The sequence below is a fragment of the Carassius auratus genome, chromosome 21, assembly GCF_003368295.1.
Source record: "Carassius auratus strain Wakin chromosome 21, ASM336829v1, whole genome shotgun sequence".
Lineage (NCBI taxonomy): Eukaryota > Metazoa > Chordata > Actinopteri > Cypriniformes > Cyprinidae > Carassius > Carassius auratus.
This window is the reverse complement of record NC_039263.1, coordinates 18,724,512-18,750,347: the sequence shown is the minus strand read 5'-3', so window position 1 is coordinate 18,750,347 and position 25,836 is coordinate 18,724,512. Positions and strand designations below refer to the sequence as shown.

General features: G+C 37.7%; 1 protein-coding gene across 2 annotated transcripts; it reads right to left on the bottom strand.

Annotated features, from left to right (window-relative positions):
• Positions 1–203: 203 nt before the first annotated feature.
• akna (AT-hook transcription factor) lies at positions 204–25,577 on the bottom strand. Of its 2 annotated transcripts, XM_026196472.1 has the most exons (24): positions 25,107–25,577; positions 17,660–18,009; positions 17,257–17,425; positions 15,730–16,585; positions 15,140–15,443; positions 14,232–14,306; positions 8,986–9,142; positions 8,188–8,315; positions 8,021–8,080; positions 7,821–7,942; positions 7,447–7,612; positions 7,201–7,370; positions 6,953–7,120; positions 5,932–6,178; positions 5,699–5,802; positions 5,083–5,375; positions 4,612–4,753; positions 3,432–3,581; positions 3,207–3,337; positions 2,924–3,052; positions 2,740–2,835; positions 2,551–2,652; positions 2,290–2,443; positions 204–1,505 (listed from the first exon to the last, which is right to left on the bottom strand). In XM_026196472.1, exons 2-24 carry the CDS (start codon positions 17,858–17,860, stop codon positions 1,241–1,243), a joined length of 4,389 nt encoding a protein of 1,462 aa, XP_026052257.1. In that variant the 5' UTR covers positions 17,861–18,009; positions 25,107–25,577; the 3' UTR covers positions 204–1,240. The 2 variants fall into 2 exon arrangements, with proteins under 2 accessions (XP_026052257.1, XP_026052258.1); XM_026196473.1 differs by lacking the exon at positions 14,232–14,306.
• Positions 25,578–25,836: the final 259 nt, after the last annotated feature.

Here is a 25,836-nt window from a genome sequence, read left to right as displayed (position 1 = left end):
AAATTAATATTGCATTAGCCACTAACCTTGATCACCTGTTTCTGAATATGTGATATACTAACTGGCTCTCAAAACTGATTTGCAGCTACAGGAAGGTCAAAAGAAGGTCCTGTCCTTTATCTTGGAAAAAAAAACAAAAAAACAAAAAAAAAAGAATCTTGGTCAAATAGCTGTAAGCAAATATAGCAACATCACACAACATGTCAAATATTATAGAAGCCTTTATAGTAGTACATATAGTATAAAAGTATAGCTCAATAAATACAAAACACATGACAGAAACATTATTATTTAATAAATTTGCCTAACTAGGTGATACCCAAAATAATCAATATTGCATAACCTATAAAAACTTTTTTTTTCCCCACAAAGTGAAATGCATGCTGTTCCTCAATGCTGCTACAGACTCTTCTAGGACTCAAAGTATGCTGGACTCGATATACTCCACTCAATCACTGCTTTTTTTGACTGTGGGGTAGAAAACCATGTCACACACACATTTACATTAAAAAGGTTATGCAGTCTGGAAATTCTAGGTAAACAAATGCAGCACAAAAGTATGGTGATATAAACAAAAACTCCAGGGTAGCACTGTACCCATTTTGTCCCTATTAGAAAAAAATAAAGATTTTAAAACAAAACAGGTTCACCTTCAAACTCAGTTTGAATTTTCAGAAAAAGGTGTGCTACAGTGGACCCAAAAGTATTTGGACATTTAACAATGCATTAATGTCTAGGCATTATATAACAAAAAACGAGACAAATGGCTTTCCAAAACATATGCTTTTAGTGAATATATGAAGTCCTCAAATTCACACAGATGCCCTAGCATAGTATATTCCATCACAGCTATAAACATGAAATCACAAACTCCATTTTGAACAGCAGCTATATTTATGTTTTTTAAACCTAAAAAAGAAAAAAAGTTCTCATATTTTTTGCTTTAAAAAGCAATTTCATACATATTTAAGTGTGGCCTAAGATAGGCCTAATATTTTTAGGGGGTCACTGTATGTACAAACTTGAATGTTACGCTGCCATAATGCAGCTATCAGTCTCTAAAAGTAGCTATAGTACACCTGAGACATTTCACATTTTCCATCATCTTCCACTGCAGCATTGCATGTCTGCATCAGTCACACCACTACGAGAAAAACGGTTGTTTTTGTAAACTAATAAAATGAATAAATGTCATTTTGGATAAAAGCATCTGCTAAATGAACAGATGTAAAGGCCGATGTCAGTAGGTGCAGGATGAGGTGAGGAAGCTACTGCTGTGCAGTCCTGAGGTCAGAGAGCGAGCCATGCGATGCGAGACCTCTCTCATGTTTTTAGCTGCCGTGATAGCACGGCTCAGAGAGCTGTCTAGAGTGTGCTGCTGATGGTCCAAAGAGAGAGATCGTCTGCGATGACCTCTGACCCCTGGCCTCTCATCTCTGACGGGACTGACTGAGATGTTAAAGGGTTGTGAGTAGGCCTGTGACGTCACAGGACTGGAGAAGTAACTGTGGGTAAAGGACACAGAATGCTCAGTCTGATGTGGACAGTGACACCAGAGGAGTTAGTTGTGTGTTACTTAAAACAAATTGTTCAATCAGTTTAAATTTCAGAAATATATAACAATTATATAAATAGTATGTAATATAAATATTATAGAAATAAATTATATGTACATTCAAAAGATAGCGGTAAATTAATAGGTTTATTCAGCAAGACAGTATAGTGATAGTAAAAAAAAAAAAAAAATCAATTTCAAATAAATGCTATTATTGAATATAATAAATTATTAAATAATTTTTTTATAAAATAATAATAATACACAGTAGGGTTCAAATGTCTGAAGCCACTGTGTAAAATGATTATTCTTTACTTTTTTATTCTAGAAACTTCATTCCATCAACAAATTACTGTAAATTATCAACACGAGCGTAAAATTTATTCAAAGCTTGAATTTCAGAATAATTTGGATCATAAATTAGAATTAGAAAATCTGATATTTTACCTAGAAATAGCTCATTATCTTCTAATTATTTTTTTCATTTTACGTCACAATGTTTTTGTTTTGCATTTTTGAAATCCTAAAGCTTTGTTTCTCTCCATGGTTAAATAAAATTTTGAATCCCGGACTTCCACAGCGGTCTCAGATGAGTTTTAATCAAGCTTGCAAAACTCATGGACAGAGGAAGTTGTTCTCATACATTTTTTAGAGCCTGAATCATTGATCAAAGTAGCTGGAGAGGAAGAAGCAAGTAAATTAAGCTAATGGCCACTTTATCCTGAGGTACTCACAGAGTTGAAGGATAGATGGGCACATATGGGACAACTGGAACACCTCCCAGAACTGCGGGGGGAGGAGCCAAATTCACACCTCCTCCTCTGTCCCTCTGTAAGGAGGATCTCATTGGCTGACTCCCTCTGGGGGTGGAGACTGGCTCCTGATTGGCTAAATAAACACACATATGAAGTCAACATGATTCTTTGTGATAATGTATTTTACATTTTCAGGACACACTGTAATAAAACAAAAAGTTAGATAATGACATGTCAAACCTGATTGAGAGGCTCTTTGATTGGTTTGTAATGCACCACACACTGGGCAATGGCTACAGGACGGCTTTGAGAAATGTGGAGACCTCCTACTCCTCACTGGACCTTTAATTAATAGTGTAAGGGACAGGATGATCATTTATGAAATGTAAGCTCAGTACATTTTAAACATGATGGCGGTAAGATGCTTACGTGTCAAGGAACCAGTGCGGTCTGATATGCAATGAGGGCAGGCAGCTTCTGGTCCTCGGCTTGATTCGGTTGCATCACTATTGTCGGATCTGCCTGCTGATGTTTAATTCAAATAACCACAATGTGTTCTTGATCTCCATACAAAAACTGGTCATTTATGTTGAATTATTAGGTCTTTTCTTACATGTACTGTCCTCTTTATGATGTCCAAATCCTCTGGTTTGTCCTCTTCCTCGTGATGTCATAGGTGACATCCGGACATGTCTTAAAGTTGATGCTCGTGGCTCAGATAGGACAAACTCAGAATCAGTCGCTAACGGGTTAATAAGACATATGATAAAAAAGTAATTACAGATTCAGACCACCAATACTGCATCCAAGTGTCATTTAGGACCGTTAAGAAAATCTATTTGCATCCTTATGTATTCTACTGTAACTTTAAAAGATTAACATGGAGCTAAACGCACTCAGCTCAGTTTGAGGCCGATGTCGAGGTAAAGATGCGGATCTTTGGCTCTGGGTGGGTCTTGGCAAGTTTCCTCTCTCCTTTTCTTCATTCCTCCCTCTCTCTTTCTGCTGCCTTCTCCTGACTGAAGACCTAATAAATAAGGAACACAAAGTCACTTAATGAATTAGAAGTTTTAGGTAACGTACATCATTTTGGCCAGTCTAAGATCATAGATTTCCGGTACCTTGTGGTCTGTGGGGAAGCCTGATCCCTGGTCTCTTCTGTGGCAGAAGTGGGTACTCTGACAGGACTGGCAGGTTCGGAGAGTCTCAGATTTCCCTCTAGTCTCGCCTTCAGGCGGTTCACTTCTTGCTGTAGAGATCGAAGAGCCTCTCTGAAACACATAAACAACATATAAAAGGCATTATTTTGGAATCTGAAGAAAAAACAAAACGGATGAAATTAAAATCAGATTTTTTTTAAATTGTCTATCTGGAAGTCAGTTCCAGTTTCGATGTGGCTTTTTCATGCGATGAGTTGTTTATACATCAGGTGTTGCAACAGAGGAAAAACAATGGGATTTCAACTGTGGGGTTTTATGGGTACACTACAATTTGTTTTTAAACATTAAATTGATCAAGTGACAGTACAGATATTTATAATAGATAATGTTCTAAATTTATTTTTTAAGTAGGTCAAAGAATCCTACAAAAAGTATATCACTGTTTTGATATTAACCTGCCTTACTGTTTTCAACATTGATAATAATTTGTTTCTTATGCACCAAAATAGGCTTTTAGAATGATTTCAGAAGGATCATGTGACACAGAAGACTGGTAAAATTTCAGATTCGCCAACAGAAATAATTTACATTTTTAATTTATTAAAAAAAATTATTAATTTTGAGCATACAAAAAACAGAGCGAGCAAGCAACTAAGCAGGACGAGTCCCAAGTCATGTTTTGCTTCTCTGTTAGAGTTAAGATCTAAACAGGGTTTAGAAATAACCATTCCAGTGTGGACCAAAAAGAGCGTTATAGGCACTGATAGAAGTGGTGGGTGTGTGAATGTGGGTAGTTGTTTTAATCATTGAATACACACAGAGGGTTACTGTTTTATTAATACGTAGCTAATAGTGATTAATGCTGGTCTCTTGATGCGAAGCCAAATACATACCAGCGCACTCTTCAGCTAGTTTATTTGACAGACAGACTCCTGCTGAATCATAGAAAGGAAAGAATGAAAAATAAATCCAATTATCCAGATGGAACTCTGGCTGCCGTGTAGTGAAAAATGATTTCATAGAGACCACTGGAGTATCTCCCAGAACTCCTTTACAGTAGAGCCCTGGCTCAAAAGAGCGGTCTTAAATCTTAAATGCTTGTTTGTGCTGCAGTGGCCGTGTCAGCCTTTTGGAAACTCACTGCTGATTTGTTAGTTGAACGGAACTTTGGGCTTTGAGGTGGTCACCATGGTGATAAGGACTTCTGTGAGAGCGGAGATGCTGATTGGCTGGTTGTGGGTACCGGCCATCCTGTGATTTCTCATCCCCTGATAAGAAATGGACTGAGGAAAGAAGAGTAAAAGCAGGATGCAGAGATGGAAAAGGAGGAAGAGAAAAATTCAGGACCAGTGTGTTAATGATTTGTTGAAACATCAGCATTTCTCAAGACAAGATATATTTTTATGGTTGGTTGGTATATTATTGCCATACCAGCTTCCTTGGTTATTTTTATGCAAGTAGTCATAAATACAACAAATTATTATGAAAGAGCAAAAAATGTAATCTTATTGCAAGGTTTTACTGGTTACTATTGTTTATATATATATATATATAACAACACACACACACACACACACACATTTTTCATTTGAAATGTCAAACCTACACCCACCGTGATCACTGCCATGCTCTGATTGGCTGGTCAGGCTGCTCGGCCAGGGCAGGAGGTTGCTATTGGGCCAATGAATGGGGGATACTGAGGAAGTAAGACTGGAAGAAGAACACATTTCCTCCCCTCTTCTCCTCCTAACAGAACCCGTGCATCCTTCAGACTTGGCGAGGTGTTCTCTTCGGGTATTTAGAGAGGGTTGTGATTGAGAGGGCGAGACGGCAAAAGGCTGTCTAGCAGGAGGAGCAGACTCTGGTCTTTCTGTGTTCATACGTGGGCCAGACGGCGCGATGGAACTGGAGAACACATCAAAAAGAGGAAAATATAAAGGTGTATAAATTCCCCAAGACAGCCAAGACAAGCAGATTTTTATATTTTCTGAAAGAAATGATGTATTTTGTTGGTCTTGTCTCCATTTTTATCATCAGGTGGAAATTTTTTTATTTCATTCTTAAAGCACATCTCTCCCCAATGAGCCGCAAGATTTGAAGTATCAGTCACAAATAGTGCAGGATGAGTCCCTAACCCTAAGTATGAGCAGAAGCACCTCTAACACATTATATTTTAGTGGCTTCTTTAGTAATTATTGGTCAGAGGATACAGTGAAGGCGCTTCATACCTATCCACTGGCCTCTGCTGGAGAGGACTGTGTACTGCAGGAGTGAGATGACTGCTCTCTGAGCCCATAAAGCCACTGTCTGTCTCTGGAGACTTAACCCCATCCTACAGTGTTAAAAATATATGTAAGAACTCTACTAAAATAATATTCAAAATCTATTATTCATGCACATAAAGAAATGATCCTTTAGATATGATATATATTTGTTCATCACAAATAAAGCAGTGACTGACCAGAGGGGATGCTCTGACAGTCTTAGCCTTTGCTTTTAAACCCATAGTTCTGGGTTCTGTGCTCTCTGTCAGGCTGGTCAGGCTACTGCTTTGAGTTTTCCTGTTTCCTGCCGCTTTCCTTTCCCTGCCCGGTAGCCCTGGCAACACCGAGGAGTGACAAAGAGCCTCCGGGTGAGTTTCCATAGAGTCACACACCTGTGACCTGACAGATGGGCCGGAGGGAGGGACACAATCTGCTGCTGCCTGCCTAAAGAAAAAGAGAATGGAGAGATGAATGAGAGAGCAAACAGCCAGGTGTTGATAACTGCTGTTAACCTCAGTTACCTTATTAAACCTGATAACAACATATAGCTGATGTTTAGACCATTTACTTTCTGTCACAGAATTAGAATAAGATGGCAGAACGTTAATACAAGGAGGACAGTGTTATTAACTAAAGCAGTGTTATTATAACACTAAACAGTGTTATTAACTAAAACTGATGCGTTCACTTAAAATAATAATAATACAAATAAAATAAAAAAGTCAACTAAAACAAAACATTTTTTTTTTTTGCTTTATTTATTTTAGTTTTATTATTTTTATAAAGGAACATTTATACTTTTCGTTTAGTTAAAGACGGTCCTAAAATTACTTGAAACTGAAAATAACTAACATAAACCTGAGGAAAAAAGAAAAGAAAATTGATAATTAAAAAAAAAAAACATTTCAAAATGGGCAGGGCTTATAAGCCAAGATGTCTCATATTGGTAAGGTACAATCATTTTTATCTAGTGTCATTTCTCTCAAGGTTTGTTAGTATGGCCCAATCCCAGTGATGATTAAATAATGAAATAATTGTTCACAGATTACTGGAGAAGATCAGGCACTCACAGACATATAATATTCCTCTCCTCTCCAACTTAATGCTAACATACCTAATGTTCACTCATCCTATTCTTTACTGCCTTAAATTGCCAACCACTACCATTTACTAAACTAAACATGTGTAAAGCTGACGAGAAATAGGTTCATGACTCACTGCTGAGCAGATGTCATTGTCTTTTTCTCATTAAAAATCCTGTTTTGTTGTCTTTCCGTTACACTTGTATTCCCAAGAGAAGCAGAATCTCCAAAATCCAGCAAGTCATGGCTCTTTAAAGTCACAGTTGGGTCCAGCATCCCAGGCAGCTCTTTAAAACTCTGATAGCTGGGGATAAAAACAACAAGAGACTGAGCTTGACATGTAAACCTGTTTGTTCTTACACATGCTGGTTGATAGTCACTCACCAGTCCATGAGCTTACTGAAGTCTCTCTCCACACGCTGGTGTTTGTCATGGAGGGGATGAAGAAGAAATGGGAGGATCTCTTCTTCCTCTCCGTCTGCATCACTCTCTCCGCTTACTGAACTAACCTCCACACCAACACAAGCCTCAGGATGGACAGCAGACAGTGGGCTCTGAGAAAGAAGGTAGGGGAAAATTAGATTGGTGAGGTCAAATGTTAGTGAGGTTTGGAAGTAAAGTCTGAGGCACCTCAGGTAGAGGTTCGGTCTCCAGCATGGACACAGAGATCACATCTGAAGGAGGTAGAGGGTATAAGGGAGGTTCAGAAATGGGTTTGTTCGGTTCTGCTTGCTCCAGCCACTCCTTCAGCTCCTCCAGTCGCATCCCTGACCTGAAGATCTGACCTTCTAGGTCCCTGTGAAACACACACAAACACACAGCATGAACATAAGTACTGCAAACAGGAAGTACACAGGATAAACAGCTGTCAAAATACAACAGTTTTGTGTCATCATAACACAAAATTTTATCACTTTATTGTCACTTTTGAAAAAAAAAAAGTATTCATTTAAAATAATTTTGGAATGGTAGTGTATTTATACATGCGCATAAAAAGAGTCTACCTGTCTGGGTCAAAGGTGACATGCCTGCCTTTCCACTGCTGCTGCTGCATCTGAGACTGGGCTCGTGCATCTAGGTAAGCATGTTCAAGAGACTCCTGTCCCTGTGCCAGTGTGGAGAGACCCTGTAGATGAGTCAGTTCAGAGTCAGTCTGACGTAATGTCTTTAAATAAATAATTTTTTTAGAAAAGCGTCAGCATACCTTTATCTGTTCACAGGGCTGGAGCTTCCCATTCTTTAGAAGTGTCTCGAAAGCATCAACCTGAAAAACACAAAGAAAAAAAAAAAGATTTGGGGTTTAAAGCACTGATGTTAAAATAAAATGCCTGTTAACACTGATTAAAGCTAAAACTGGTGATTTTAAATGACCTGTAGCTGAAATCTTTGAGTTTGTTTGGTCAGAGTCTCTGTTAGGTGGTTTGCAGTGAGAGATCCAGACCTCTTTGAGCTGATTGAGTTCACAGAGGAAGGACGAGTTGGTGTTTTTCTGCAGTTTTCTGTGAATAAAGCAATTTTGAGATTATTACACAAAATTGTTCAGACTGATTGCAAAGTAACTTAGAAGAGATTATAAGAAGGTTCTGAAATTCAATTTTGATTTAAAATTTAATGCAAGGCATCTAATTCAAGCATAAATGTGGTTTTGATGCTTTTTAACCTCTTAACTATCACTGGAAAGTGCACTATCCAAACTTACATTTTTATAATTCATGACTGAAAACATTTTGTAACATGATTTTGATGTATCATTTCCATGGCAATGCAATGTCTGATTTTATATTGGGTTTCAAAGGATGAATTCTGACATTATACGTTTTCAATTGACATATAATTTCTTATGATTTCTAAAGCAATTAAGAAGACTTTCTGTGACAAAAGTAAGAACTCCTGTTATGATGTAGATTTTTTTACTTTTCCTACATATTTTTTTTAATTGGTAAAATATCTATTAAGGAGTCTTTGAACTTTCCAACAATATACAGTTTGATTATGATTAGATTAGGACCATGTAATTAGAACATAACATAACATAACATAACACTTTGTTGAATTACTACAAAAAATTATTCTATTGAAATATTTATAGAATATATGTTTGAGTATGATAACTGTGTGATTTTTAAATGCACAATACAAGCACAGTTTTAAAGAGTCATTGTGATGTACCTGAGTGATCCCTCTGCTGGATCTGGTGAGCAGAGCCTGCGTCGAACTCTGCCCTCTGCGCTTGAGGAAAACTGAGCGTTATGACCTTTGAGGCCTCCTGAATAACACCTGACAGGATAGCTGTACTGGGTTTTGGGGGTTCAGAACAGAGACCAACCTGAAAACATACAGCAAATGCACAACAATCATGAGCTGATGGTTAAAGGGACAAAAAATGACAAAGAAATCAGCAACTGAAAAATCTGACAAAATCCACTTTGCCAATAATCCACAGGCCCATTAATATGCATAATGTCTTGTAATGCTAGAAAATCGATAAGAGTAAAACCATTCAAGTCAACCATATGCTATATATAAAATCTACTGTATTTAAATTCATGTTTAAATGGTAGACTGTAGGGATGGGCATGATTAATCGACGATCGATAATTGATCGTTAAGATTTTCCTCGATCATGTTAATTTGTTATCGATTAATCTAAAGCATTTTTTTTAATCTAATGCAGGTTGCGTTGCGTAGTGCGAGTCTTCAAGCAATTAAATGAATTTCACTGTGTGGCAGCAATTAAATATTTTACCACCATGGGGCAATATTTGACACCCTACTCGGTTATCTGTGATCTTCCGTTTTGATTTCAAAGAATAATCATGAAGATGTCACGGCGAAGTGTGGCGTGGGACCATTTTGATTGAAAAAGCGAACTAGTTAACTGCAAACATTGCGATGCCTTGTTTAAGTACAACACGGCCACGACTCAAATGATGTACCTGTGCATCCCGGCAAATTTTCATGAGGCTTTAACCCTTTCGAGTCGATTAACGCATATATGCGTTTTGAGTCATTTTCTCCTGATAACCCCTGATAAATTACACTCTCAGTTTTAATCGTACAGATAAGAGCAATACATCAATCGAATCTGTAAAGGGTCTAGTTTTTTTTGGATACAGACATAATAACAAAAAAACTTTGTGCACTTATAAAATAAAGATAACAAACAAGGTGCGCTGTCTACAGTCTTTGTCTCCGCTGATCGTCATGTACAAACATTTCATTAAAATGAACCGTAACTCCGTGAATACTCAACGAAGAGACATGAGAGAGATATCTATAGAAAGCCTGGAATGTCTACTTTTAAACTAAACAAGTGCTTCCGAAAAACAAATATTCTGAGATAAAGTAATCCATATGAAAACAACGCAATGTCTGTTTTTCATATCTTCCTTCATTATATTTAATGTGACCACGCCCCCGCGCTGAACGCGCTATTCAGATTCAAACTGAAGCGCGCGCTTGAATACGCCCACACAGAAGAAAAGGCAGCGAGACTGTTCTTCAAGTTTTTATTTTATTTTACTGTTTGCTTCGCGATGAGAGGACTAAGACATAATTCACCCCAAAAAGATGTGATGTGGTTGATGATTTGAGAAATGGATTTCCTCAGAAAAAAGAATGAAGCACTTTATTCAGACTCAAAACGCATATATGCGTTAATCGACTCGAAAGGGTTAAGAACGCCTGCTAGCAGCTGCAGGTTCCGCTGCTTTAGAGCACTGCATATGCACGCGGATATATGTTCGGTTTGCCTGAACGTAGTTTAACTGTCTGCACAAGTTGATCTTGTAATAAAGGTCTCACCGAGGAAAAACACGCTGTATTTTTGTATTCATTTCATTTTTTTTATTATAAAAATTAAATAATTAATTATATTATAAAAATATTAATGATTAATCGATAGTCGATCGTTAATTCTCCCGACGATCGACTAAGAAAATTTAATCGAATGCCCATCCCTAGTAGACTGTACCTTTAGCACTAAAAAAAAAAGTTTAGCTCGTATTCTTCTACAATACAATAATTGGTGACATGTGATCTTAAGTATCTCAAATTTCTGTTTCCCAATGTAGTGTGAAAAACATCCATTATGTTGATGCTGAGACCATCAGAGAAATACAGCTCTGTTTTGCCCACCCATTTGCCAGACCCTCAGATTTACTGCATACTGGTGACTTGAACCACAAAGGAGCACAGAGGAGACTCATATATAATAAAGGGCTCATAAAACAGGACATTTAATGGTGTTTTCCACTGCTGGACTTACTGATAAGACAATGGATAAAGAAACACACTGAGAACACAATGACAATCGGCTGATATCCATGCTGGGAAGTTCGATTCTTTTCCGCGAACCGGTTCTTTCGGACGGTTCGATTCAATAAACCGGTTGAAAAAACCGGTTCATCGGTTCTTTCACGCTCGACGTAATGACGTCATTGGCGATGACGTAATGGCGTCACGTCTATCAAACATTCAAATATATAAAGTCAGTAATCATAACTTTAGTCAGTTAAAACCTCATAATCATGAAAAGTTTACATTTGAGTTTTGCAACAACACCTAAATACAGTAACAGCAATAATGTGCATATGAGGATTTAAGTCTTGAAGATATAAAGTAAATAAATTAGGTGTCATCAGCGCAGAAACCATGATCCACTTACTAAACATAATCCATTGCGATGTATTTGTTATTAAATTAACTTACGTTTCGCCAGATTGCCCTTCATCCAAGCCCTCAAAATACCCGCTCATAACTACTAGTACAGAATCAGAATCAATCACCAAAAGAATCCCTTCGGTTCAGAGACATGCTGTGAGTCAGTTGGCTTCACGCTGAATCGCGCATGCGCAGTATCATCAGTTCATCGGTTCTCAATTCGGACGCGTCCGACAGAAACGATTCTCGGTTGAGTGTACTGATGATCCGAAAACCGATGCAACCGGTTCTTGACTCGAGAACGAGAATCGCTCTAACCGGCACGTGCTGCAGTTCAGTGTCATCAGCTGCTCTACTCGTGTTCATGTTCTGTTTACTACAAACTCAATTTGTGAATGTCATCATTAACTATAAATACAGTACAGATATCTCATAAATCATCCCTTATTCCTATTAAACATAAGAGTCTTTAGAGTCTTAATTATTGTCCAACTTCCCTGAAAACCCATTTGGCCTATACATTATATACAATATACAGATTGGAAACATTAATCTAAAAAAAATAATTAAAAAAAAATCAAAATAAAATATAGTTACTTTATCACACTTTCCGATGTTTAACAAAATACTTACAAAATTACACGCATGCGCAGTATCATCAGTTCATCGGTTCTCAATTCGGACGCGTCCGACAGAAACGATTCTCGGTTGAGTGTACTGGTGATCCGAAAACCGAAGCAACCGGTTCTTGACTCGAGAACGAGAATCAGCTCATCGGTTCTCAAATCGGACGCGTCCGACAGAAACGATTCTCGGTTGAGTGTACTGGTGATCCGAACACCGAAGCAACCGGTTCTTGACTCGAGAACGAGAACTGCTCCAGCAGTGGGCGTGTTTGTTCATTATCTGGCTCGGCTCGGTGTTCATCTTCAGTTCGGTCTTCACAGCATTTCATTCAGTGTACTGTTTGAGTAAATGGATTACCCCGGGATATTGGTTTATTCTGACTCAGAGGGAGTGTCAGTCACGTTAAAAAAGTTAACAGCTTAAGTAATTTGTGGATTTATGCTTATTGGAGACGTGAACCGTTTCAAACGATTCAGTTCGATTTGGTGAACTGGTTCAACCGGTTCACTAAGAAGAACCGGTTAAATTGAACGATTCGTTCACGAATCGGCCATCACTACACCACACACACACACGTGACTTAGATGTGAGGTAATGGGTTTTGTGTGCTGAAATCTAATAGAGGTCAAATGACTGTCTCCGCTTGATAAGTCCCCGAGACACTAAATCACACTGAACAACCTCAACCTGACCTCTGAGTCTTCTGAATAAAACCCCCCCATTTTTTAACACAATCAGTATTTTTACAGGATCAATACCAGAAGCAGATCATCAGATCATCTCAATTAGCAGTTTTACCAACCTATGCTTACAATTTTCACATAAAATAAATATGGATTTAATTTTTTCAAAATATGCTTGGTACTTAAATTGCTTTATTATACTGTATACAATGATGATAATACTGTGATTTATGAAAAATGTTGACTGATTAATTTGATCCCATGATTTGTAAATAAATATTTATATATTTCTTGTGATTGGAAAGGCCATCGACATTTCTACTGTATAATTGATCATAAACGCGTATTTAAAGTCAATCTCAATCAGAGAGATAAAGTCAATCGGAGGTCTCACGGGTTTGGAACGACATGAGGGTTAGTCATTACTGACATAATTTTCATTTTTGGGTGAACTAACCCTTTAAGCACAAATAAGAACCACAACTAAGTCAATAATGGATTAAAGTGAATGACCCCTGTCTATCTCAAGCTGTTGTGTCTGTAAAAGCAGAGGCAGATGGCTAGGGCACATGGGGGAAGAACTTAATGCGCATTATTAGCTAAAATTAGCTACATTAAAAAATAATTACCAACATTGCTCTGTAAAATCAGTGAAAATATAACACTGACCTCTTATATGAAGCAAAGTTAGATATGACATCACAGGGCTCAGGGCCAGATTTGTTTCAGGTCACTTTATCATTTGACACTGTTGTGTTTACTAACTGTTTTCTACACTGAAGCAATGTATGACCTTCTGAGACAAATAAACAGAGCTAATTTCATCAAAATAAATGATAATGCCAATTTGGCTGTGAGTCAATATAAATATTTAATCAATTTATATATAATTCTATGTTTTATTTTTCATATATAATGTGCTGCATTCCTTTTACAGGAAATTATATTATATATACAATTTTTTTTTGGAAATAGTGTTTTTTAGCAACAATTTGTGCAGTTACTGTGCTAAAAAGCATTTGTGTCCATATAATAGTATGCAAATAATATAATGATTTGTAAAAGTAATGTTTTTGTATGTACACTGCTTATTGTGTCAGTTTGTTTGCTAGTGTTTCTCTAAAATGGTCTGTCTTCTGAGGTAAGCCCTTTCTGCAGGCCTTTCATTGGAGGAAAAACATTACAATCAGAGAGCCCTCAGTTTGAAAATGAGCTGTGCTGCTAAACGGAGGGCTGTGATTATGGCGGTCACAAAAGAGATTCTGCATTTATATTGTGTTGACTCAGCCTGAGGAGTCTAAAAATAGCTCTCGCCGACATCAGAGCACACGCAGAAAGGAGACAGGCCTGCTGATACGAGGGAGAGTATGGCACTGAATTCAAGTCAACCTTCAAATGAAGGGAAAAGAGCATAAAACCATAAACACAGTCTGTGAAGCCAACCTTTGCTTCAAGGCGAAGGCGATCGATAGTATTTTCAGCTTCTGCATACTTGGTTAGCAGCCTGTTATAGTTCTCCTGTCAGTAAAAGAGAGGAAAACATAATAGACATAGATAAAGAAACATAACAGATGGCTTCATCTTTTAGCCTCTTGGATAAATCAGCATCATTTTCAGTGTCAGTGTTTGTTACATTCCCTACATTAAAATGAATAAAATTCTGTATCTCACAATGCAATAAAATTTAAATTCCCTCTCAAATATCAACCAGCATCTCCTACTACTTTCGCAAATATGTAAAACACCTAGAATATTACTGTTTAAAATGTTTATTGCTGCATACTGCATACGATTTGATTTGCTTTTACAGCATACACCCTTTTCAATAGTTTGGCGTCAATATATATATATATTTTTAATTACGAAACTTATATTTAATATTTAAGAAACAAACAATTTTTTCATTCAGCAAAGATGCATTAAATTGATCAAAATTGACAGTAAAGTCATTTATCATGTTACAAATGATTTCGATTTCAAATAAATTCTGTTCTCTTGAACTCTCCATTCGAAGAATCCTAAAAACAAATAATAATAACACTTTCCATAAACATATCAAGCAAAAACAAAGCATTTTAGAATGATTTCTGAAGAATCACGGGACACCGAAGACTGGAGCAATGGCTTCTAAAAATTCAACTTTTATATCACAGAAATAAATGACATTACAAAAAATGTTTAAATAGAAAACAATTATAAAATAAACTGTAATAATATTTTGTATTTTTGTGAGCATAAGAGAAATAAAAAAAACCTTAAAAAAATAAATAGACTTTATACTATGCGGTAAATCGTATACTACTGTAGTATTTCACTTTAAACAGCATGCTCCTGATTTCCTCCTTCTATACCTGCAGCTGCTGCATCAGTGTGCTGGCCTGCTGGGGGCAGCGGAACTCCTCTGGTACTGTGCTGTGCAGACGCCTGGGGGCCCCACTCGTGGAGGGGCTTCCTGGAGACCCATCAGAGCTGCTCAAAAGGACCTCTCTCACAATCTCAGCAGGGGACTTGAACACTACAGGAAGATCCGGGTGTGAAGTTCTGTCATGAGAAGGTTGACGGCTTTTAGGAGGTTTGTATCCACTATTTTTCGGGAAACGTACCCTCGGCTCCACTTTGGAGAAATCAGGTAAAGGGTGACTCAGCTGTCCTTTCCTAAGAATACAGATACTGACAATCAATAATCAGTTCAAAAATAATGCTAAATTGGAATAAATGCCCAGTATGGACTAATCACAATATAGGTTTACTGTATTTTATATAAATGATATATAATATTTCATATGTGCATGTATTTTTTTGACCATTTTTAATATAATTTTTCATTATTTGTAACTTTTACGGAAAGATTTATATATTGTATATTAATATTAATTAACTCATTAACAAATCACAGGTCACGTTAATCAAATAATGAATATGTGTTTATTTTTCATCTCACCTGACATCATCTGGATCAGAGTGAGAGGTTTTGGAGGTTCTGTGGTTCTTTATTGCTGAAGTCCGGTGAGGTGTAGGAGGGGGAGAACACTCTGAGGGGGAGACGCTTGCTTTAGAAATGCACTGCGCTGGAATAGAAACCTGATCGTCACAGGAAGCTGGGTTTGTTTTTCTGGGAGAGGGCGTTGGAGGCTGCAGATTGTGGTTAGGACTGTGTAGCCCTAATTTTTCTCCACTCGTACCATCTTGGTGTGTTTTTCCAAGTCTGATTTTTATTACAGGGCTTCTGGCTGAAGTTTGAGGGGTGACCTTGTGTTTAATCTCCTCCCCTTTTGATCTAACCGTGTGGTATGTTTTAGGGGTGCTAAGAGATGACTCTGTCCTAACGTCTGCCTCTGGAAAAGTCTCAGCTTCAGTTCCACAGTTATTCATCAGTTCCTTTGAGGACAAATGGGGAAAACTGATGGGATTAGAACTGCTTTGTGAGATACGATGTGAAACTGGCAGAAATTGCTGATTGGTTTCTTCAAGTTCCTCAGAATCACTTTGCTCAGAATGCTCTGGGATTCCCGAAATTTGAATATTTTGAGTGATCTCACTGTAATCACAGCTCTTCAGCCTTTCAAACATAGATGCCATGTCTTCTGTGTCAGGAAATGTTTGATCCATGAATCTCTGAGCATCTTCACGCGTTTCTTTCTCTTCTGTTTCCTCATCAGTCATGTCTAGCATGGTGTCTCTCTGTGGGAAAGAGTTTAATTTATGACTGTGGATTGTTGGGCTCCCTGTACTGTCCTCATCGTCATTCCAATCTTCCAACAAAACACTTCGGTCATCATCTGTTTTGTGTTCTTCCTCTAAAAAAAAAAAGAGAGAGAGAAAGTGAATGAAAACTTTTTAGACCATATGATACTTATACTGCATTTTAAAATTTGGGGGTCGTTACAATGTTTTTATCTCTTACACTCACCCAGCCTGCATTTACAGTATTTGATTAAAAATAAATAAATAAAAAAACATTGTGAAATAGTGTTGCAATTGCTTTTCTAAATATATTTTACATGTAATGTATTTCTGTGATGCTAAAGCTGAATTTTCAGCATCCAGCCTTCAGCAAGGACATCGTTAAAATAATCCATGTGACATCAGTGGTCCAACTGCAACAATACATTTGTGTGCAAAGAAAACAAAAATAAACAATTTATATTTATATATTATTTTTCTTCAGTATAAATACAACGCTCAGTATGGGCTACTAAACATCGTACAACCTGTGATGTGACTATCGTGGATGCGCACATCACGATATCAATGCTGAAACGATCGTGCAGCCCTATCTCAGAATGCATTAAAATTATCTTAAGTTGTGTTTCGAAGATGAAAGAAGGTTTTACGGGTTTGGAATGACATGAGGGTGAGTAATTAATAACATAATTTTAATTTTTGGTTGAACTATCCCTTTAAAGAATGGTTGTGTATCTATGGATGAATTATCCCTTTACACCAAATGCAAGTTGTGAGCCCTTACGCAGAGATGGAGAGCGGCAGTCATCTCCAGTGTCCTGAGAGAGCGGCTCAGAGTCCAGCAGCTCACTCAGGTGACAGCTTATCTCCTCTAGTGCAGGTGGTGGCCCATGATCAGGCTCAGGGGTCTTCACATCCCACAACAGGTCTTCTGCAATCTCCTCCTCTTGTTCCTGATTGACACAATCATGAGATGGTTATTAAACAGTTGCTAGTTTAAAAAAAGCACCATTAACCTCCTAAAACCAGGGCATATAAATTGATTAAATGTTTCTAATTAAATACAGTTGAAATCTGGCAACTGTTTTTAAGTGTAATGAGATTCTTCTGAAGAAGAGCTCTGGTGAGATCGCTCTAAAAGAACAATAGATGGGCAGATATCAATCAAACATCTCTGATGTCCTCACCTCCTGCTGCCCTTGACTCTCTGCCAGACCAATGATGCCATTCTCATCCATCTGGCTTTGAAAGTCCTCATCTGGTTCTTCATCCCAGCTGAAGTCCGACCCGTCTGGGCTAGAGGGAGAGGAGTACGCTGGGGCTGGTGTCCACACCAGAACCCCTGCGGTGGTACCACCTCTGCTCCGCTCCATTACCTGTCTCTTCATCGCTCTCTTTTGTTCCACCTTGAGCTCCTATTCCACCTGCAGCTCAACATTGATATTGATGTCATCTCTAGTAGCTGACCACTTATGAATGTTCTATGAACAGCCTGCGTAATGTCCACTCAAGGGTCATCAGGGTGATTTAACATGACCTGAAAAACACAGAAATATCATATTTTATCATTATCATTGATCAACTTATGCATTACCAATAACCTTTCATGAAATATAAAATGGAAGACATTTCACAAAACTAATTACATCAAAGAAAAATAATTATCAACTGTTTACAGAAACATTAACAGATAATAAACCATTTCATGCTGAAGGAGGTGACTAAAGAGAAGCCCACAAGCGTCTGTGTAACTCTTCACAATAGTCTAATTAATGCTGTCATTCATGTACCGTAGCTCAGTGCTAATTGAGCATGATGAAAGGTTATGCAAAGTCTGTAAACAGATGTTCTCAAGTGGAACCACAAAACATCTGAATAAATAATGCAGTTCTTCACCTGCTTGCAACAGAGCGTAAACTTAAAAACAGCAGATACATTTTTGTCTTGATGGAGTGTTTTTTATTTATTAAGATGTACTAAATTCTTAGTCACTACAATTATAAAACACTATTCCACCTCAAGTTGCATGTAAACATTAAGGTTTTGACATCAAGATTAGAAAGATTAAAAAAATAATAATAATTTAAATAAAAAATAATACAATAAATTGATTTTTATTATGAACTATACTATAGTTCCAAAGTCTGGATTCACTGAGGTTTATTCAGAAAGGATGCATTCAATCTATATAAAAATACACTAAAGACATTTATTATATTAATAAATATTTTCATTGTAAATTAATGCTTTTAGTTTCCACAAAGCTACTACACAGCACATCACTGATAATAAGAAGAAATGTTTCCTGACCACCAAATCCACATATAAGAAAGAATGATTTCTGAAGGATCATGTAATAATGAAGACTGCAGTAAAATGCTTTGCCTTCACACAGGAATAAATTACATTTTAAAATAGACATTGAAGAAGAAACAGTTTATTTTCAAATGTAAAAAGATGAAGCCGTGCGAAAATCTAAACTGACCTTAAACTTTTAAAAGGCAGTGTGTGTCTGTGTGTGTGTGTGTGTGTGTGTGTGTGTATACACACGTCTGGTTTGCTATCCTTGTGGGGACTCTCCATAGTCATAATGTTTTTTCTTCGGGACATTAGGGCTGTGTTCCAAATATACGATGTATCGTCACAGAGATTAGACAATACGAATATCGATACAGCTGGCCCTGTATCGACATTGTGGCACGTGCAGTGCTTAATTTGAATACCATTTAAAACGGAATAGAAAAGTGCACGGTTTCTAAAAAGTAATGAATAAAGATTAATAAATAGGCTACAACAAGGTTTAATCTGGCCGCAAAGGAACAAAACCGGGGTTGCCTGATATAAATAGATGTTATCCCCGAAACATTGCGCAATAAGGAAATATCTCTTACGTAGGTTTATTATCTTTGTCAACCTGGCAACCCCGTGCACGCGAAAATAGTCTAAATGATTGCTTTTAGCTGCCCATAACTCCTGGTCTAGGATCTGTTTTCTTTGTAATTATAGCATGATGAAATCGATTTGGAAAATAATCCAGTGTATCTGCCCTTCTGTTTTGGAAAGCGTCACATGATTTTAAAAACCATTTTCACAGAGGGGAGCAGAGTAGCCAATCACAGACATGTTTGTTGACTTCTACAACGCATTGGCCAAGGCCAATCAAAGGTGTTTAGGTTGGAATCCTGAGTTCTATCATGTTCATAACTTAATTTTAAAAAAGTTTCACTGTATAGACACACTGGTTAAAATGAACTTTGTGAGGTTGTGATGAATGAATGACCGTTTTAATGAATTTAAAGGTAGCACTCATTCTACAAGTGGATCCCAATTCTGGTCCCGGAGAACCTCCAACAACTGTGCATTTTAGATGTCTCCCTATTCAAATGCAACTGATTTAACTCGTCAACTCATTAGTGAAGACTGCAAGACCTCGGCTGCATCCGAAAACTTAGGCAGGTGGCTTGCTGCCTTGCTGTCTAAACAGGCAATGACTTGGCAGGTAGCGTTTTTGCCCGAAGGCACCTCATGAAACAGATTTCGGACAGGCCTCTGAGGCAGTGTAATGGTTTAATGATCGACAGCAAAATATAAAGAGTTTTGGTGATAACTAAGTGGATATTTAATTAATGCAATATTAATTTCTCGCGAGAAATTACATAAAAAGTGGAAAACGTTCATACATTTACACACAAACTAAACAAAGACCGCAACTTTCAGACGCCATCTTTATTCAGCTTAACTGTCACATAATGGAACGCACAGGATTGTGGGATATCAAAGGCAGTGAAGGATACATCTATGCTGCCCTGCCTTCAAAAACTGTCCAGATGAAGGCATCTCAGAAGACAGGAAATTAAGCTGACACTGATTTCGGACGTGCCTTGATGCCTTCCTACCTTGGAATGCAACCCCCGAAGGCAGCATTTTTCAGTTTTCGGATGCAGCCCTCAAATGTGTGCATCAGATAAGAGAGACACCAAAGGCGTGAATGGTATGAATGCAGCATTCATATCATCCAACCCCAATCAAACACACCTGAACAAGCTAATCAAGGCCTTCCATTCAGATTACTAGAAAGCTACAGGCAGCCAAGCGGCCATGGCCAGGGAAGCGGCCAGGGTGCCGGCCAGGGTCAGGGGAGCGGCCAGGGGAGCGGCCAGGGAGCGGGTGCCGGCCAGGGTCAGGGGAGTGGGCAGGGTGCGGCCAGGGTCAGGGTGCCGGCCAAGGAAGCGGTTATGGCCAGGGTGCCGGCCAGGGCCAGGGCATTGGCCAGGGTCAAGGAGCTGGTCAGGGAAGTGGCTACGGTCAGGGAAGCGGTCAGTGATGTGGCCAGGGAAATTGTGGTCTTTGAAACTTTCATTGGAATATTGCATAACACCTACAGGAGATATTTTCAATTCAGTGCTTTGTTCATAAGGATTTTTTTTTATAATTATTTTTTTTCGTCCTTTTTGCTACAACAGTTCAGAAAGACTGTCTTTATATACCACATTATGACATGGGGACTCAAATGGCATCAGCCGTTTTCCGCACACTCTGCAAACTGTGTTTTTCTCTTCTCAAAAACAAGCCTATGAATTTTATAGATTCTAATCTCAATAAACGATTTCCACCTTTCTTGATTAACTAAAAATAATCGTCATGATATTGGCCAGCTCGTTATTTATTCTGAAATGTGTTTTTAATTTGGCATTTGCGTTATCTTGCATTGCTAACATTTCTTCACTACCGTTCATGCTTGTGGTTACCAGCTCTGAAGAGCCTTACTCCCCGAAATAGTTTTTCTCCTCCAAGCATACACTTTCTTCCTTGTGTTTTAAATTTGTGCAATATGGCAAACCTATGCGCTCTCACTGATGGCGGAACAAGTGTTGATGATACGAAAACATATGAGTTTGGCGATTTCTACACACCGACATCTTACACAAAAGTGTCGTATAGACAAATTGTCACTTAGAAAACTTAATTTGAATACAGAGGACAAACTCTTACCAAAACCATGATGTTTGTATTATCATAGTTGGCTAAATGAAGTCAGTGTATAGTCAGTGGAGGCTGGTTAAATTACACATTAAATGTTAATGCATTTTCCTGCTGAATTAAAACAACAACAAAAAAAACGTAGAACAGGCTAAACTGGTTGACTGATTTTAGTTAGTTGTCAATGATGGTCAGAATGCTGGTTTTAGAGGGGTTTTGACCACTTCATTAGCTGGTCAGGCTGGGAGACCAGCTTAAACCAGCTACGATTAGACTGGTTTTAGCAGTTTTTTTTTTCAGCAGGATAGAATAATCGTTATTAATGACCATGATTATAATTTTAAATCAAAAATAATCGTGATTATCAGTTTAAGCATTATCGTACAGCCCTATACATTTTTTTTATAAAAGTTTATAAAAAATATGCGGGGAAGTGATAAAAGTTTTGTTCCTGAATGTCTGATTGCACACAAAGTGTGATCTGTGTAAATGACTGAGCGTGTGTGTGTGTGTGCAAGATACTGAAGACAGCGCATCAGTTTAGAACTCCTCTTTTTATTTTATTTGTAAAAAGTGGAGAGTGCATAATTTGTGCAATCATAACCTACCATCAATGTTAAGATTTATATATAGATTTAGTAAATGACAATATAAATTTATTAGAATGAGTAAATGATTATTTATGGGCTTAAAAACTAAATTCAAACAATCAGAATGTTGTATCTGGTTGGGAGTGACCAATGTAAACATTAAACGTATGCCATTATCTATATTGTACTGTGGTATAATTATGGAGGCCCTTGATATTGCAGACGTCAACTGCTTATAGTTAGCACTGGCCCTGAAGTATACAATGTTTCATAAACAGCTGTTTTACTAAATTCTACAGAGTTAAAATTTAGTACAGTCTTGTATCGTGATGCGTATCATATCGGGACTTTGCTGGTGATACACAGCCCTACTGTATTGCCATAAACCTAGCCCTCACAGGAAACCTTCTGCATTTTTACATTCTCAAAAAAAAAAAAAAACTGTCCAGTATCGCTTATAAAACTTGTTTCCCCATGGGGAACTCAATTTAGGTCCCCACAGTGACACAAGTCCCCATGAGTCTATAGCCCCTTTCACACTGCCATTCTGGCAAATACAGGGGTAAAGTGTTCCTGCAATTGTTCCCGGGTCGCTAGATTTTGAACTTTCACACTGCCAGTGATGACCCGGTATATGTGCGTGCTTTCACACACAACCCTTGAAGATCCCGTAAGGACACGTGACATCAGCGCGTGATGTGTAATGTATGAGTCGAAAACGCTAGGCACGTTATACTTTCACTGAAGCAAGCAAACGATCTCTGCGTCAGCGCGGAAAGTGAGGAACTAACTGATCTCTGCTTCATTACAGTTTGCACATATGTTTTCGTCGCGACCGTTGATCTTCCTTCAAAACAGCCGGTAAAAGAGTTGCGTGATAACACGTGTCATCACTTCGATATGGAATTAGATCTGGCTTTTGTTCACACAGCGCTTGTCCCGGGTCGAACACCGCAACGTTACTGGCAATGTTCCGGAAATATTGCGGGTCCGACGTGCAGTGTGAAAGGGGCTTATGTGTTTTCAGGTTTAAGTCCCCACACAATGTCAAAAAATGTCAGGCTTTACAATTCGGTTTTACCATAATGTAGCATAAACAAGTACACACACACCCTTTCAAAATGTTTAAGGTATATTTATAAACATTTTCCCACACAAAATGAGAACTTCACTTTTATCTTTTTGCAATGCATTTTTTAAAAATAATTTTTACTTTTCAAATTAAACAATAAGTAAACAATAGTCTAGGAGGTGAATCGTATGGAGTAGATGTTTCATCTAGAAAACAACCCACAACCTTCCCAGGGCCCTTGGTCTCCATGGTGACCACACAACAACAATCTCTGCCATGCACTGCCGGTCTTCAGGCATCAAAGCATCGTTCTAAGAACAGCCAATCGGCATTCAGAACCCTACTTCATGGCAGAAAAGAATAGCTGGGAAAGAACTTTCATACAAAATTATAACAAAAGCTCCTTTTATAAGAAAACCAATGTTCCATTTTAAACCTAACTAAATTTGGTTTACAAGCCTTAAATTGTGTCGCTGCCACATCCAGAGCATAGCTGTGCATACTTGTCATTTGCTAAATCAAAACAAGTGTTTTGGATCTAAGATATGAGCAAGTGACCCTGAAAAGACAAGCATGCACATACATTCTTGTGACTTCTTAATAACTACAAGAATGGATATCTCATGTCGTCACGTCCTGTGTGTGGCAGACCTATTTGTGTGGATATAACTTTTGTTTGTTGCCACTAACTATTCCACAGAGACACACAAACCGTAGCAATCTGTCTGCATCCTCTGCCAGCGTGAACACAAATGTTTTCGCCGAGGGAGTCTGCTAATCTCCTGAGCGCAGTGCGTTCTGCAGCAAACCTTAATTAAACGCTTGTCTAAGTCTCCGCCATCCATTCAGCGAGCCTGTGGTGGGCTCAGCCAAAAGCAACATGTATCCTACTGTATATATAGAGATCGTTCACTGTTACTGTACCCAATAGCCTACATTACAGTGCCCTCGAACACAGAGGGAGCTGAACAGGATTAATAAGACGAACAGTGAGCCCTAAAGCTCTTTAAGGGCCAAGAAGATCCACAGGGTCGGAGGACGAATATTTGTGTTGTGATCAGACAGGCCACACGATCAACTCTAGAGTGCCGTATTCAAACCTTGAGCATCTCTTCTGGGTTGAAATTGCAAGTCTGGAATTATTTGATAATCATTAGAAAAATGATTTGTTATTTATTTATTTTTTTCTAGTTTTTTTTTTCAGTAAGAAATGTACTTCAGATCTATAATCACTGATTCTAGCTCATATCCTGTGTAAAATAAACCTATGCGGATTCAAGTCCTTGATTAAAAATAGAAAATACTTATAAGATGTTTCTGCTTTCCTCTCTTTCATTTATGTTATGTATGATTACAACAACTGCAAAATATTAAAATATACAACAACTGTGTAGTTGATAAACAAAATTAATTTGAATCAAATTTTTATAGATTATAGTAATATATGAAATTGACAACAAATGCACAATAATTATAACATTTATTATAAGGCTGCAATTAATTCTGATAATTAAACAATATATCACATCACATAATATATGTTGTATTTCATTACATACTAGAATAAATAATAATAAAGCATTTCCAAAGACATTTGTACATGCTTTGTTATTATATTTCATATTTCAACATATAAAACTAGTAAACGAATCATACATTTTAAATAATATTTATATTTCAGAACAATACTATATTTAGTATAATATTTAATATAGTAGGCCTAAATACATGGTTCTGAAATATAAATATTATTTAAAATGTATGATTCATTTATTAGTTTTATATGTTAAATAGGAAGCTCTTGTTTCTTGGTGGTTATAGGTATAACACACTTGTACAACTTGACTGACGAGCAGAAGGAGGTTTGACCTGTTGATCAGGAGCAAGGATATTTGCGAATATACAACATATGAATATGTGAGACATGAGATCTGTTATGAGGAACTTTACCATGCAAAGGTCCGCTGACTGTAGTGTTTTAGCATTGCTTACCTTGAACATTATCACGGTCTTCCAGGGCAAAATCAGCGCTCTTTATGTGACTGCATGAACTTCAGACTGTTGCCTTGAGAACAGCACACAAACTAACACCACCAGTCCGTCTTTACATCACCAAGCGACGAGGCAAACATGGACTTCTCACCTGCTTTTTGTCAAATGCATGTAAGTTAACGCAAAGGTACAGGTTGCTTTTACTTTTACTTTTGTTGTTGTCCCTGTCTTCAACTCGCGCTGTTCTGCTCAAGCTCTGCCAAAATTTCTGTAGCTCACTCCACGCGACCAGTTTAATTTCACTTCACACTTAAATATACTCAAGTACAAAGCGAAATATTCCAGGTTTTTGTGTTCTAGGGTGGAAATCTTTAACTTTTCTTACAGGAAAACCCCCTAACACGCTGCCAACAAAGACGAAGGATTAATTAATTATGCAGCATTAAATCTAAGAAGAGCGAGACGTTGATTTGAAGGCGGGGCTTCGTTGTCAAAGTAAACATAACGCTGGATTGAGCATTTTGATTGGCTCCTCGGCGAAGAAGGCGGGGTTTACAAAAGTACAAATCCATTCATATCGTCCACATAAGAATTCTGAAATATACCTTCTCTTTAGGACGTCCTCATTTAGCTGGACACAGAGCAACATGCTTATTTATATTCTCAAATCAACGTACTATAAGGCGTTTGTTGTGATACCACTGATAGCCACATGATGGCGCCATAAAAC